This window comes from Microchirus variegatus (genome assembly GCF_963457635.1).
Source record: "Microchirus variegatus genome assembly, chromosome: 5".
Taxonomy (NCBI): domain Eukaryota; kingdom Metazoa; phylum Chordata; class Actinopteri; order Pleuronectiformes; family Soleidae; genus Microchirus; species Microchirus variegatus.
In genome coordinates this window covers 20,069,289-20,085,615 of record NC_139806.1, presented here as the reverse complement: position 1 = coordinate 20,085,615, position 16,327 = coordinate 20,069,289, and the positions used below count along the sequence as shown (strand labels likewise).

Here is a 16,327-nt window from a genome sequence, read left to right as displayed (position 1 = left end):
TACATGTGTTGGGTGTCATATTCTGTATGAACATTGTGCTTTAGTAGTTCAGATGAAAGTACACACTGTTATTCTATGATCTAATGTTCAACTCCCACTGTCTTGAATCCTGATACATTATTAAATAAATTAGATGACATTAGGTTTTTATTTACAGTAGTTTCACAAAACCTTGTCTTAGCATAACTGCAAGTGCAATTGGTGCTATTGGTGCATTTGTTTTCCAATGTACGAACCAGTAGGTGGTGCTGTATGTCAAGGGACCAATGGAGAGCAAACTGGATATCATTGTGATGATTTATGTGGAAAGCTACGAATTACAGTGCTGTCCTTGTTGTAATTTAATAGTTTCTTAGGTTACTTAAGTATTTGTACAAATCTTTTATTTTGCATTTACTTGAATGTTTTGCTTTACTACATTTGAAATCACATCCATGACTGAGTACACGGAAATGCTCCACCACTAAACTGAGACCTACACAGCAGCTCAGGTCAGAGAAAAGAAACCTAGCCCCTGACAGTGATTCTGTTATTGGATCAAACCAGAACCACAACTCGGTGCAATTCATTTTGGAAAAGATTCCCTGAAACGCTGTTGCACAATCACAAATTTTCACAGATTACACACACGTGCTATAAAGTACGGTGGCGCATTGCATTCACATAATTAAAAAAATTTATCTGGTTATCTCGTTATTATGACATAAAGATCTTGAGATTACAAGATATTTATCTTGGAATAACGAGATACTAATATGCATGCTATCAATGACCAGCCAGACTGCCAGGCGATGACAGCATTACGTCAATAACAGGAGAAACTAATACAACAAGATATGTGTGAGATAAATATCTCATATCTCATAATTACGAGATCTTTATGTCATAATGAGATAATCTGATTTTTTTATTATTTTTTTTTTAAACATAATCAGGATTACCACCACAAAATAAAAAGGCAAAATAAAAGTGCCGATGTTGTGAGATCTGTCCAGTGGCTAAATAAGGTTTGTCAACTTATTAGCTGACAAAAGATTAATTCCAAAGTTAAACAAAAGAAAACACAGTCACCTAATGGATTTTCAAATCACAGGTTAAAGAAAGGAGACTCCCTTTTCACAACTTCCAAGAGACTGGCAACAACACACAAAACAAACCATTTTAAAGGTTTATTTAAAAAGTGAGCACGCAATGTCAGCTGGCATTCTAGCTATGCAAGGTTCTGGGGACTTCCCTGCAGTTGGGACAGTCTGGCCTCTCATACTGCAATGTCCTGCACACCCAACTCCCAGCATTCACCTAAACACTCATTCACTGTCGTGGAGCTGCCATCAAATAAATAAATCAATCTAATTGTAGTGATGATGGGCTGCCAGTATGCTCTCAAATGTTTATTCTTGGACTTCTGTCTCACGAGTTATACATTTCTGGTTCAAGTAGAAATAAGTTACTATTTGGAAGAGTGCAGAGGCAAAAACTGTAGGACTTTGGTTTGTACAATTTATCTGATTACTTAGCTGTGGAAAAAACTAACTTACACCACTAAGGGGAAAATCCAGAGGTGTTTTTTTTTCACTTTCTCACATATCTTGACTAAATGTACACATGGAATTGACTGTTACCCAGCACTTTCAGTACATGAGGGAATAATGTCTCTTATGTTACTTTTAAATGTTTATGATTATTTATTGTGTTTTTGTTTCTCTTTTCACTGTTCATCTTTTTTTTTTTAAGGTCAATTGACTTTGTGACTGTTTTGTCGAGTTTGAAATACTTTACAAAAATATTATAAGAAAAAAAAAAACACTCATACACTTATCATTAAAAGGGTTATGAAGGAATCAGGACAGGAAGTGCGACGTGGTGGTCCTTTAGTTGACCTGACCCACGAAATGCTGTTGAAAACACCCATCCTGGACAGTGCTCTGGATGAGAGTCTCCGACTCACTACTGCACCCCTTCTCACCAGAGGTGTGCTTCAGGATATGACTCTCAAAATGGCAGATGGTCGTGAATATTTCTTTCGCAAAGGTGACAGAGTGGCAATGTTCCCTTACATTGCAGTTCAAATGGACCCAGAGGTCCACGCTGACCCAAGTTCATTCAAATATGACCGCTTTCTCAATCCAGACGGGAGCAAGAAAACAGATTTCTACAAGAAGGGGAAGAAGTTGAAGTATTACAACATGCCCTGGGGTGCTGGGGTCTCAATGTGTCCTGGACGTTTCTTAGCCTCCAATGAAATGAAACAGTTTGTTTTCCTCATGTTGGTCTACTTTGAGTTTGAGCTGAAGAATCCTGATGAGAAGATACCTGAAACTGACTACAGGAGATGGGGCTTTGGATCCATGCATCCTTACAAAGATGTTCCGTTTCGGTACAGACTCAGATATTAAACCAACTTCCTGATGATCAGCACATAATAGGTGTGGCTTTAGTACTTTGTACGTTTCAGTACCGGGGCTTGCTAGTTTGATTAGAGCTTAGTGTGCAGTTTTACCTGAAACTATGTAGACTGTAAGACAGAGGATAACCAACTGTTAACATACTTGTTTTATTTTTCGGCATTGTCTCAGTTCTCCTCAGATCTGAGCTGCTTCCAATAAAGCCTTGTTCAACTTAACTCATCTCTGACTCCAGGAAACTCCCTCCTTGGTCGACTCATTAAATAATCAAATCTCTGGTAAACAGCTACCATTTACACGGGTTAAATATTTGGAAGCACTCTTTTTGTCACCCTTTCACATGTGCTTTGTTTTAGGTAAAAGAAAAATGCTTATGTGCTGCTGTCCTGTACCATTAAAAATCTTCTTATCATGAAATGACTGGCAGCTTTTCTGTGCTTCAGTCTGTGTTGTTGGATTAAACAATATTTCAGGAAACATGGCAATTTATGTTTAATTTTTTAATGTGGGTTTTGCTTGCTTGACAATAAATGTAAAAGTGAACACTGTATGAGCAGCGCTCCACACCCAAGTTCCTCCCCAAAAATCGTAGTGGATAAATGGAACAAATGGAAGTGATAAAGAATGCTCTTGCTGACACCTACTGCCTATGGAACACAAATGTGGCAGCAAAGAAAAAGGTGAAAAGAAAAATTAATTCACCACGCACAAGATTAAAGAATTCATCTCTGAAGCCCAAAGAATTGTTTTATTTTGGTGGCTAATGTGACAGCCCTCTGGCACCTCCTGTTTGCCAGGCTTCCAGGAAGTAATCAATGAAATGGGTAACACCCATGCTGGCTGATTCCTCAGCTATATAAGCTGTAGGAATCAGCCATTTTGTCTCTCTCCACCTTGACGTATGGTTTGTTTGTGTTGTTGGTTTAACTTTGCTTTGTTTTGCACTGCACATACACCACATTCTCCACACACAGCACTCATTACTGATTACTGACTTACACACATCCCATTACTGGGCTTTATTTATTTTTGGTTAAATAAACTATTTTTGATAAGCTTAAAGCCATGTGTGGTCTCCTCTTTGTCATTCCCTTGAGCCGGGCTGTTACAATAAACGTAAAACAAATGCAGAGTCACTGTTGTAAACTGCTGGCAGACTACACAGTGGCTGAAAAAAGGCCTGATATTTTTGCTGATTTAAAATAATAAACAACAATGATGATACATATCATTGTTAGTGCTTATATGAAAAACTTGTACAGTAGTGGGTATACAGCGTATTCCTGCATAACGCATAGACGACTAAGCCAAGCAGTGCGCTCAGAAACCTATGTTCTCTGATCTCCTGCAACAAACCAAGTGACAACTCACAAGGAACATGATTTGATATGGAACAGCCTGTCAGAATTGTATATCTCCAAGTCTATGATTGGCTGGTTTTTGTTGCAGGCTGTAAAGCCAGGCCAATTGAATGCACACATAAATGAGAGCGAGAGAGAAATTCAAAGAAAGATCTGTAAGTGAAACGGACTAAAACTGTGCGTGATAAATACATTTATTGACTTTACTTTGTAAGGTTTGGTACTTTTAAGGTTCAAGTTTGTGTTCTTTTCTTGGAAATGGGCACAATCTATTACAAAGTATTTTTTTTTAAAAACATAGTAATAGCATGGAAACAAGCAAGGCTTTCTTTTACTGTACAATTTGACTAGTATAATAGTTTTCTATCAGAACCTACATGGTACAAGTGTGTACAATGTAAAACATCTCCAGTTCAGTCAGGTTTGATGGTTTCTGAGCATGGACAGTCGGCTTTAAATCACACCACAAATGTTCAATAATATTCATGTCTGGGGACTGAGATGGCTATTCCAGAACGTTGTATTTGTTCCTCTGCATGAATGCCTTAGTAGATTTTGAGCAGTGTTTAGGGTCGTTATCTTGTTGAAAGATCCAGCTCTGGCACAATTTCCACTTTGTCACTGATTTCTGGACATTGTTCTCCAGAATCTGCTGATATTGAGTGGAATCCATGAGACCCCAACTTTAACAAGATTCCCAGTCCATGCACTGGCCTCACAGCCCCACAGCATGATGGAACCACCACCAAATTTTACTGTAGGTAGCAAGGTTTTTTCTTGGAATGCTGTGTTCTTTTTGAGCCATGCATAAAGCGCCTTGTTTTGCCCAAATATCTCTATTTAGTTTCATCAGTCCACATCACCTTATTCCAAATGCTCTTTAGCATATCTCAAGCGACTCTGTTTGTGACGGGTGCAGAGAAAAGGCTTTTTCTGCTTTACTCTTCCATACAGCATCTACTTGTGTAAAGTGCGCTGAATAGTTGAACGATGCACAGTAACACCATCTGCAGCGAGATGATGTTGTAGGTCTTTGGAGCTGGTTTGTGGGTTGACTGTGACTGTTCTCAGCATCCTTCGTGACTCACGTCGTCCCTGAGTGCAGAACATTCGCGGGTCAGTGAGTGAGTGACAGCGCGTGAACAAGATTCACGTCCTCAGCAACAGTTCTCAAGTTCTCTGTGTGTCAGTTCGTTCGGGAACAAGATTCACGTCCTCAGCCACAGTTCAGTGTCAGTTCGTTCGCGGACAAGATTCACGTCCTCAGCCACAGTTCTCTGTGTGTCAGTTCGTTCGCGAACGAGATTCACCTCCTCAGCCACAGTTCTCTGTGTGTCTGTGTCAGTACATTCGCGGGTCAGTGAGTGAGTGACTACACTCGCCTGCCCTGACAGACTCCTCCTCTCTCCCAAATTTTGACATAAAAGAAAGTTTAATTGCATAACATCATTATAATAACAATAATAATGATGATGATAATACAAAATAATAATACTTAAATAAAAAGTAAAAGTATTAAAGAATCATTATTATTAATATTTGTAGTATTCTTATTATTATAGAGGCACAAAGAGGATAAAACTAATATGCACATATATGTTTGTTATTATTTTAAATATTGCAGCTATTGGTGAGTCTCTCTTATGTGTCTTCTGTGACCCCTGGTCTAGATGAACCACAAACAGCTGCTGGAGAGGGGCCTTCTGATCAAACATCCACACAATCACCACTCTCTGAAGCATGTTATGTGTAAATCATTGTGTGACTTTACTAATACTGAAGGATTAAGATGCATGTGTGTTTGATTTTCTTGTAGGTGAAGGAACTAGCACAGCATGTACTGTTCAACAGCCTGAGGACACCCCGATCCTGTCAACACATCCTGAATTACACATTGAGTCTATCAAGGCAGCACCTTTAGACCCTGCTAACTGGCCATCGCTGTCTGATATGGTGAGGGTGGAGTTAAGGCCACATTATACTTCTCCGACTGCGTATGCGTCGATCGAGCCTTCATACTTCTGCGTCGTGGTGACGGATACGCGCTGCAATTTCCCACCCGATCAGTAGGGGTCGCTGCGCAAGGTTGTTGTGCTTCTGGCTACAGTGAGCAATGGCGTCCGAGAAAGAAAGAGAGAGAAAGACTGTTGTTGTTGAAATAGTGGCCGTTTCTCACTTTTCTGTGTCACGGAACGCAGTTTTAAGATAATTTGAGGCGAGAAATTGGCCATTTAGAGTCTAAACATGTGCCGTGTGTGTTAAGATATGATCAGGATCAGCTCCGCCTCTGTGGACGCTGGGTGCGCACTGTGAACCGGCACAGAGCAGCTCCGCTGGGCCTGTCCTGTGGACCAATCGCAGCTCTTGCCGTCTCCGTTGTCCCTTGACGGAGTGACGGACACCTAAAAAATATTTTGTGCAGTCGGAGACGACGCAGAGGCTCTTCGACAGGCTCTACGTCGACGCAGAGTCTCTGCGTAACCTACGCAGGAGTATAAATTGGACTTTAGTCCACAGAGGGCCGTATCGGGAGCACCAAATTGGGTAGAGCCAGCTCTGCTTGCGATTCTGTTCGCCCAAGGGCTTGGACGTCCTTTTCATCTCGCAAGTAAATCATCACCTGTCTGTCACTTGACCTGACCTCTGGTCCCTCTGACCCTGAGGTGCGCACTTGTCGCGTACTGAATCAATCGTCTTTTTTTTGGTTTCTCTTTCCTCGAGGCCAAGGGTGACTGGCAGCACCCCTCCAGCAGTTTGTGCTCTAGGTGACCGCCTATGTGGCCTATAGGGCGCTATTTTTAGATGATTTTTTAGTAATCATGCATTGATATAACAGAATAACAAAGCAATGGAAATGCAGGGTTCGTACAGAGCCTTGAAAGTCTGGAAAATGCTTGATTATTAAATATAGTGTTTCAAGGTTTGAAATGTGCTTGAAATTTGAGCACTGTGCTGGAAAATGCTGGATTTGCGTATTATTGACCAGTGTTGTAATTAAAAAAAAATGATCCTGGAAATTCTCTCCTGAAGCGCACGCCCCTCACCTGGCCATCGCTTCAGGAATTATCCAGAACCACTTCGCTGCTCACATGGACCTATCACTCCTGAGACCACCATGCCATTTTGCCATTTCAATGCCAACTGGCTTGAACATGATAAATATAAACATTGGTTGTGACGAGGCCCAAATGACCGACAGGCATACCACACGCAAAAAGGACAGTCATTTGAGATAAAGTTATAGTTCATCTCATATCGGACAATGTCATTTTGGATGAATGTTCACTCATTTACGCCTTTGTAAGTTACAACAAATTCCGAGTTGTGTGTTATTGACTTGCCGATACAAAGCATTCTAAATTGACGCTCAGAACCGTTAGCAATTAGCTGGTCAGCTAGTTCTCATTCAGTCATTGCATCAAATGTTGGCTAGATAGCTTTAGCTCTGGGGTTACTTTCAAGTCTCACGCACTGAGCGTGGCAGTCGTGCTTTTCAGTCTTTTGTCCCGCCTTTTATCCCGCCACACACTTATTGTGTCCATTGGCCCTGTCATGTAATGTAATGTAGAATGAACCTGACTCTCTGACCCTGAAGAAACAAACTGGAATAAAAATGTCAGTTGTATTCCCTGACAATAAAGGGTTGTCTTGGTCATCCATAACCATAGTCACAAAGCAGGAAAATAATACGGCTTTCTAAGTCTAAATCAGATTGGTCACACTGGGTGTGCTCTCCTTATCACATGATTTTAATATCATTAAGTCGATCTCAATTCTCACATTGCCTTGACAAAAATTCCATCACTCGGCACAGTTTTCTCTGTGGGTGAAAGCTAAATTGTCTTGAATGTCTGGCAATAAAAAGCTGAATCATTGCTTCACCAACAGAAGTCTTTAGTTTTACAAGAACTGTGTGCTTGTGTGGCTGAATCTGTCTCTGAAAACAACTTTATTTTTACTACAAATGTGGTGTTGGAAATACTAACTCTTGTGCATTCAGGATAGCAATGATCTCTTGCATATGTACTTTGTCATATGCAACCCTGTTTACTTGTTTTAATAGTTAAATGATTTCACTGAAATCTGTTACTCATCTCACACAAAGGGAGGAGCATTAAGTCTATAAATAATGCAGGATGTGGAGCTTTACTCCACATAACTGTGTGGTCCTCAGAGTAATCAGTCATGAGACTCCTGCTCTCTATCCTTATTGGCATTCTTGCCTCTCTGATCGGAGGACTTTACCTTCTTGGTGTGTTTCGAAGGCGGCAGCCAGGAGAGCCCCCTTTGGATAAGGGGCTCATCCCTTGGCTGGGTCATGTCTTCGAATTTCGCAGGAACACACTGACATTCATCGAGAGGATGAAGCAAAAGCATGGCGATGTATTCACAATACAGCTGGGAGGGTTTTATATTACATTTCTTCAGGATCCTCTATCGTTTGGACCTTTGGTAAAAGAGAGTAGAGAAAAACTAGACTTTTACAAGTTTGTAAGGCATCTTGTACCCAGAGTATTTGGTTATGAAGCTGAAGAGGATGAGCACCATATTCTCCAAGTCTCCAGCAACAAGCATCTCAAGGGAGATGGCCTGAAGGTACTGACACAAACTATGATGACAAATTTTCAGAAACTGATGTTGCACAGAAGTGATGGAGCTCCAGACAAAAGCACCTGGATAGAAGATGGACTCTTTATGTACAGCTACAATATTCTTTTTAGGGCCGGCTACTTGTCTCTGTTTGGGAACACACCACCTGAGTCAGAAGGAAGTGAAGAGAATTCGAAAGACAAAGATAGAGCTGAGTCACAGGCCTTATTCTCTGAGTTTCGTAAATATGACCAACTCTTCCCTAACCTGGCGTACGGGGTGCTCACACCCAGGCAAAGATTTCAGGCAAAGAGGCTGATGGAACATTTCTGGAAAGCTCTGTCAGTGCAGAAGATGAGGCTCAAGGACAACATCAGCCGCTGGACATGGGATATGCAGCAGTACAGAATTGATATGGGTATGAATGAGTTAAATATTGACAAATACATGTTTGCGATTTTTTTTGCCTCTCAGGGCAACACAGGGCCATCCTCCTTCTGGCTGCTTTACTTTCTCATGAAACACCCAGAGGCCATGGCAGCAGTAAAGGAAGAGGTAGATAGGGTTATGAAGGAATCGGGACAGGAAGTGCGACATGGCGGTCCTTTAGTTGACCTGACCCACGAAATGCTGATGAAAACACCCATCCTGGACAGTGCTCTGGATGAGAGTCTCAGACTCACTACTGCACCCCTTCTCAGCAGAGGTGTGCTTCAGGATATGACTCTCAAAATGGCAGATGGTTGTGAATATTTCATTCGCAAAGGTGACAGAGTGGCAATGTTCCCTTACATTGCAGTTCAAATGGACCCAGAGGTCCACCCTGACCCAAGTTCATTCAAATATGACCGCTTTCTCAATCCAGACGGGAGCAAGAAAACAGATTTCTACAAGAAGGGGAAGAAGTTGAAGTATTACAACATGCCCTGGGGTGCTGGGGTCTCAATGTGTCCTGGACGTTTCTTAGCCTCCAATGAAATGAAACAGTTTGTTTTCCTCATGTTGGTCTACTTTGAGTTTGAGCTGAAGAATCCTGATGAGAAGATACCTGATATTGACTACAGGAGATGGGGCTTTGGATCCATGCATCCTTACAAAGATGTTCCATTTCGGTACAGACTCAGATATTAAACCAACTTCCTGATGATCAGCACATAATAGGTGTGGCTTTAGTACTTTGTACGTTTCAGTACCGGGGCTTGCTAGTTTGATTAGAGCTTAGTGCGCAGTTTTACATGAAACTATGTAGACTGTAAGACAGAGGATAACCAACTGTTAACATACTTGTTTTATGTTCAGCATTGTCTCAGTTCCCCTCAGATCTGAGCTGCTTCCAATAAAGCCTTGTTCAACTTAACTCATCTCTGACTCCAGGAAACTCCCTCCTTGGTCGACTCATTAAATAATCAAATCTCTGGTAAACAGCTACCATTTACACGGGTTAAATATTTGGAAGCACTCTTTTTGTCACCCTTTCACATGTGCTTTGTTTTAGGTAAAAGAAAAATGCTTATGTGCTGCTGTCCTCTACCAATAAAAATCTTCTCATCATGAAAATGACTGGCAGCTTTTCTGTGCTTCAGTCTGTGTTGTTGGATTAAACAATATTTCAGGAAACATGGCAATTTATGTTTAATTTTCTAATGTGGGTTTTGCTTGCTTGACAATAAATGTAAAAGTGAACACTGTATGAGCAGCGCTCCACACCCAAGTTCCTCCCCAAAAATCGTATGGAAGTGATAAAGAATGCTCTTGCTGACACCTACTGCCTACAAATGTGGCAGCAAAGAAAAAGGTGAAAAGAAAAATAAATTCACCACAAGATTAAATAATAATAATAATAAATAAAATAAATACATTTAAAAAATGTGTCAGTGGGTGACCATTTTACTAACCTATAACCTATAACCTATTCTTCTGATGGGCCTAGAGGGCATTCATATTTGATCTGAGGCAGTGTTACCAAATCCTCAGTAAGGACAGTAGCTATTGGCTGTCTGAAAAGTCTCTACATGTCGCTTAATGACGCCATCAACTAACCCTAACCCTGTAAGAGAGAAGAATAACCACACATAAAGACACGAAAAGTGTGTCAATAAAACCCAAAATACAACAAATTAAATTTCTTTAAAGTTACATTTTCAAACGTCCTCTTTATCCAGGCTTGGGACAAAAAAGGCAAAAGTCACCCAAAAGAGACACAATGGTGGAGTTTTGTCCATAAATGCAGTGCATTTTAGACAAAGAACTTTACATTCATGTGAACCCTCTGCGTCACAATGGTGCTCATTGAGAACAAAAACAATATGTGTTTTCACATCAAAGTCTACAAAAATCTCCAATAACACCAGAAAAAGTTGCTAGATTTGTCACTAGTCCGGTCTAGTCCGGCGAGAGAGGTCTGAATACTCCTTAAATAAAGTGTCAAAGTTTGCAACACTGATCCGAGGTTATTCTGTGCTCCCAGTGAAATTTTATGAAAGTTTGGATTTCAGAAAAGCTGTTGAAAGCATTTTAAAAAGTAGCTTATTTCATGACCTTTCACCTCGGTTTCATGCTTAGAATGCTTAGTGATGCATTGGTGTGCAGTGCTACAGTCGAGTCTGTTGGTCTCCAATCTAATCCATATTCATTTCTACAGAACATTTAAAAACAACTGAGTTGACCAAAGTGCTGTACATCATCAAACTTATATAAAACAGACAGGATATGAAACTGTAAACTAAAAGCAAAATTACCCAGAAAAGTCAATTAACAACATAATAGTCAGGGAAAGAAGTGGGGTTTTTAGTCGAGATTTAAAAACAGGCAGTGTGTGAGCATGTGTGATTTGGGGAAATAGTTTGTTCCTCTATTTAAGAGCCACCACAGCAAAGACTTTCTCTCCCTTATGTTTTAATCTCAACTATAGGTACCTCAAGAAGAGATCTTTCTGCAGACCTCAGTGCTGGTGACGGTGAATAAGGATGTAAAAGATCACTGAGGTAAGATGAGATAAGACCATTCAAGGCTTTATAAGTAAAAAAAAAAAGCAGAACATTAAAATGGATTCTAAAATAGATTGGGAGCCAGTGCAGAGAGATGTCAACACATACTGTTATATGCTCAACAGTGTTCTGGACTAACTGCAAGTGAGAAAAGGCATCCTGGCTAACACCAACATAGAGAGACATTATAATATGTTTAGTGGAAATCAAGAGCATGAATGACCCTCTCAAAATCATTAACAGAAAGGTAAGGTTTGACCTTCACGAAAAGCCTCAACTATAATTCCACTCAACTGAAGTCCACGCTATCCGTCAGATATCAAAAGATAAGCGCACTCAAAGGGTCATCGGTTACCAGAACAAAAGCGCTATTATCTACAAAACAGAGCACACATGATGAATGTTCTTATGTTTCATTTGTTTTCTTATAAAAATGTCATTACATTGGTGACCTGTCTGTGTAAATTACTGGGCGTTTATTTTGCAGCCATCAGCAAATTTAAAATGCTTTATTTTTTTTGGCACACTATCATTTGACTGAGCTGACTGTGCAGTTTTAGAGAAAACTAGGCATTATCCAATTACAAGCTCTGGATTTTCAAGACATTGTATTCACCTTACAGAATATTTCATAAAGGCTTCAAAATATCACGTTTACTCATTTATAATTACAGTTATTTGGTTGCTGTTGTTGTTGTTTCATGACACTGGTATTGATGTGCAAAATAAATATATTCTATTTTGAAAAAAATATCCTGGTCTACTTCCTGGTCACATCCCACCTTGACTATTGTAACTCCCTTCTTATTGGTCTTCCCCACAAGTCCATTCATAAACTCCAATTGGTTCAGAACTCAGCCGCCCGCATCATCACCAGGATCCCTTCTATCAATCACATCACACCTGTTCTGCAACAGCTTCACTGGCTTCCGGTTAAATTCCGCATCGATTTCACAATTCTGCTTCGACATGTTTTACTTTTTAATGTTTTGGAACTTTTAAGGTTCAAGTTTGTGTTCTTTTCTTGGAAAAGGGCACAATCTATTACAAAGTTTTACTTTACTTACTGAATAAATGAGCATGTATTACATAGTATTATATCAGAACCTACATGGTACAAGTGTGTGTTTATTTACCAGTGAGGTGAGTTATCTGGAACAAATGACATATGTAAGAACATGGTAATTAAATGTAAACAAACTAGGCTTTCTTTTACAGTCCAGTTTCACTTTACTTACTGCGAAAATGATCATGTATTGCATAGTAATATATCTGAACCTACATGAATGAATGAATGAATGAATGAATCGTTTATTTCGGGCATGACAAGTAATCAACATCTGCACACTTCAGCATTTACAATCATACACATGACGGAAAGGGACAGCGGGAGAAGCAAAGCTTATTACATGGTATAAGTTCGCGCTTATTCAGTGGCAAAGGGAAGGTATCTACATATTAATTTACCATACATATAACAGGGAAATACTTACCTGTTTATTACTGGCGGTAATTTTCCAATAACACAATATCATTTACCAGATGAATACCTAGTATTTATGCTGTAGATTCACTGTATTTACCTACTTATTACCAGTAGTTATTACCAATAACGCTTTATAATTTACTGGGTAATTACCAGGTAAATGCCCAGTATTTTGGCCATGGTTTCATTGTTCTTACCTTCTTATTACAGGCTAATAGTAACACATTTTTGTTACCATACATTTACTGGGTAAATAACTAGTAATTAGGGGACTGCAGCTACCTGCGTATATCCAGCTAATAAGGCAATATTACACTAAAATTTATGCAAAAGTTTGGGCACCCCTGTAAATGTTCATGATTTTCCTTTATAAATCATTGGTTGTTTGAATAAGAAATTTCAGTCAAATATATCATATTGGAGACAAACACAGTGATATATATAAATAAAGTTTATATGATTTACAGGAAGTGTACAATAATTATTTCAACACAATTATGCATGTGCATATATTTAGGCAACACAAAAGAAAAATGTGCTTCCTCCAGAAATAAAGCTTCCTATAGCTTCTAAATAGGAAGGTATTTTGCACCATTCTTCTTTACAAAACATCTCCAGTTCAGTCAGGTTTGATGGTTTCTGAGCATGGACAGTCCGCTTTAAATCACACCACAAATGTTCAATAATATTCATGTCTGGGGACTGAGATGGCCATTCCAGAACGTTGTATTTGTTCCTCTGCATGAAGCCTGAGTAGATTTTGAGCAGTGTTTAGGGTCGTTTTCTTGTTGAAAGATCCAGCTCTGGCACAATTTCCACTTTGTCACTGATTTCTGGACATTGTTCTCCAGAATCTGCTGATATTGAGTGGAATCCATGAGACCCCAACTTTAACAAGATTCCCAGTCCCCGCACTGGCCTCACAGCCCCACAGCATGATGGAACCACCACCACATTTTACTGTACGTAGCAAGGTTTTTTCTTGGAATGCTGTGTTCTTTTTGAGCCATGCATAAAGCGCCTTGTTTTGCCCAAATAACTCTATTTAGTTTCATCAGTCCACATCACCTTATTCCAAATGCGCTTTAGCATATCTCAAGCGATTCTGTTTGTGACGGGTGCAGAGAAAAGGCTTTTTCTGCATTACTCTTCCATACAGCATCTCCTTGTGTAAAGTGCGCTGAATAGTTGAACGATGCACAGTGACACCATCTGCAGCAAGATGATGTTGTAGGTCTTTGGAGCTGGTTTGTGGGTTGACTGCGACTGTTCTCAGCATCCTTCGCCTCTGCTTATCTGAGATTTTTCTTGGTCTGCCACTTCGGGCCTTAACTAGAACTGTACCTGTGGTCTTCCAATTCCTTACAATGTTCCTCACAGTTGAAACTGAGAGCTTAAATCTCTGAGATAGCTTTCTGTATCCTTCCCCTAAACCATGATGTTGAACAATCATTGTTTTCAGGTCATTTGAGAGTCGTTTTGAGGCTCCCATGTTGCCACTCTTCAGAGAAGATGCAAAGAGGAGAAACACTTAAAATTGGCCTCCTTAAATACCCTTTCTTGTGATTGGATTCACCTGTGTATGGAGGTCAAGGGTCACTGAGGTTACCAAACCAATTTTGAGTTCCAATAATTAGTGCTAAAGGTATTGAAATCAATAAAATGACAAGGGTGCCTAAATTTATGCACATGCCTAATTTTGTTTAAATAATTATTGCACACTTTCTGTAAATCATATAAACTTCATTTCACTTCTCAAATATCACTGTGTTTGTCTCCTATATTATATATTTAACTGAAATTTATTATCCAGACAAGCAATAATTTATAAAGGAAAATCATGAAAATTTTACCCAAACTTTTGCATACCACTGTAGTTACCAGGTAAATACCCAACATTTTGGCCATAGTTTCATTGTAATACCTTCTTATTACCAGCAGTAATTACCGAATAACACACTTTAATTTACTATATAGTTACCAGGTAAATGCCCAGTATTTTGGCCATAGTTTCATTACCATTGGTAATTATTACACGTTTGTGTTACCATGAATTTAGCAGGTAAATCCCTGGTAAATAGGAGATGTAAAAGAAAGGGTTACCAAACTTTCTTACTGAAACGTCAGGTGTTTGCTGCTCAAATTAAATATTTAATGTTGTATTATGGTCCTTTTCGATAATTATAAAACTTGATTTTTTTTTTTACTTAAACCACTCTAGGTTTAAGTAACTGACAAAAACAAAACAAAATAAAGAAGGTTGTTTAACAGTCCTCTTCTCCCTTATGTATGTACACACTCACACACAAACACACACCGAAGAACGGATAGCTAAAGGGGGAAAGTACAATAGATAACTGTTAATGTGCAGGTGGAGTCACCCTGGATAAAGCAAATAAACACTTGGATAAACAATGGAGCCTTTTGCAGGATGCTCGTCTCCTGAGTGTCCTCCCTGTACTTGGTGGTGAGGGGTTTTGAATAAAAATGACCTATTGTCTCTGTCAGCCCACTGAATCCAAGCGGTGAAAACTAAAATGAGTGGGTATTTTTAAAAACCAGGAGAGGCCTCGTTAAAAAAAAAGTAACATTTTGTCCCAGCATCACTAACATGTAGGAAACAACAATAATTCTATGTCCCTCAGTGATAATGGGGCAGTGGTTACCACTTTTCAGAGGTAAACAAACAATACAAGTTCCATTAAAAGATAAGGAGAATAAACCATTTTATTATTATTTACCAGGTACACCCTCTGGCCTAGTGATTGTTGTACTTTGTGTCATTTGGTTGACTCCATGTGTACCGAAGTCTCTTTGGGTCTTCACTGGTTTGCAAGGAGGTGTTAAGGGTGACACAATCATCATATCTACTTTTTATCTAACCTCTATTTTACCTTGGATGTCACATTCAGATTAAAATCTCTTTTCAAGACATTCATCATGAGTCAATCAAAGTAGTGATGGGATCGGCAATTCTTTTAATTGTACTGAATCCCTAGAACTGTTCATTAAAATTATTCGTTCCATAGATTTGTTCACTGAATCGTTCAGTGCTTAGCAGGAGCCCAGTGCCCTGCCACGTGACTCACGTCGTTCCTGAGTGCAGAACATTCGCTGGTCAGTGAGTGAGTGACAGCGCGTGAACAAGATTCACGTCCTCAGCAACAGTTCTCAAGTTCTCTGTGTGTCAGTTCGTTCGGGAACAAGATTCACGTCCTCAGCCACAGTTCCCCAGTTCTCTGTGTGTCAGTTCGTTCGCGAACAAGATTCAAGTCCTCAGCCACAGTTCCCCAGTTCTCTGTGTGTCAGTTCATTCGCGAACAAGATTCACGTTCTCAGCCACAGTTCTCCAGTTCTCTGAGTGTCAGTTCGTTCACGGAAAAGATTCAAGTCCTAAGCCACAGTTCCCCAGTTCTCTGTGTGTCAGTTCGTTCACGAACAAGATTCAAGTCCTCAGCCACAGTTCCCCAGTTCTCAGTGTGTCAGTTCGTTCGCGGA

At 39.8% G+C, this 16,327-nt stretch overlaps 2 protein-coding genes across 2 annotated transcripts; both read left to right on the top strand.

The window, feature by feature from the left end:
* Positions 1-1,832: 1,832 nt before the first annotated feature.
* LOC310927305 (7-alpha-hydroxycholest-4-en-3-one 12-alpha-hydroxylase-like) lies at positions 1,833-2,396 on the top strand (the record flags this gene model as incomplete). Its single annotated transcript, XM_083889599.1, has 1 exon — positions 1,833-2,396. One exon carries the CDS (start codon positions 1,833-1,835, stop codon positions 2,394-2,396), a length of 564 nt encoding a protein of 187 aa, XP_083745725.1.
* A 5,555-nt stretch (positions 2,397-7,951) lies between these two features.
* On the top strand, positions 7,952-9,487 carry LOC310927604 (5-beta-cholestane-3-alpha,7-alpha-diol 12-alpha-hydroxylase-like; the record flags this gene model as incomplete). The annotated part of the gene is made up of 1 exon (XM_083889937.1): positions 7,952-9,487. One exon carries the CDS (start codon positions 7,952-7,954, stop codon positions 9,485-9,487), a length of 1,536 nt encoding a protein of 511 aa, XP_083746063.1.
* Between the last annotated feature and the right edge of the window lie 6,840 nt (positions 9,488-16,327).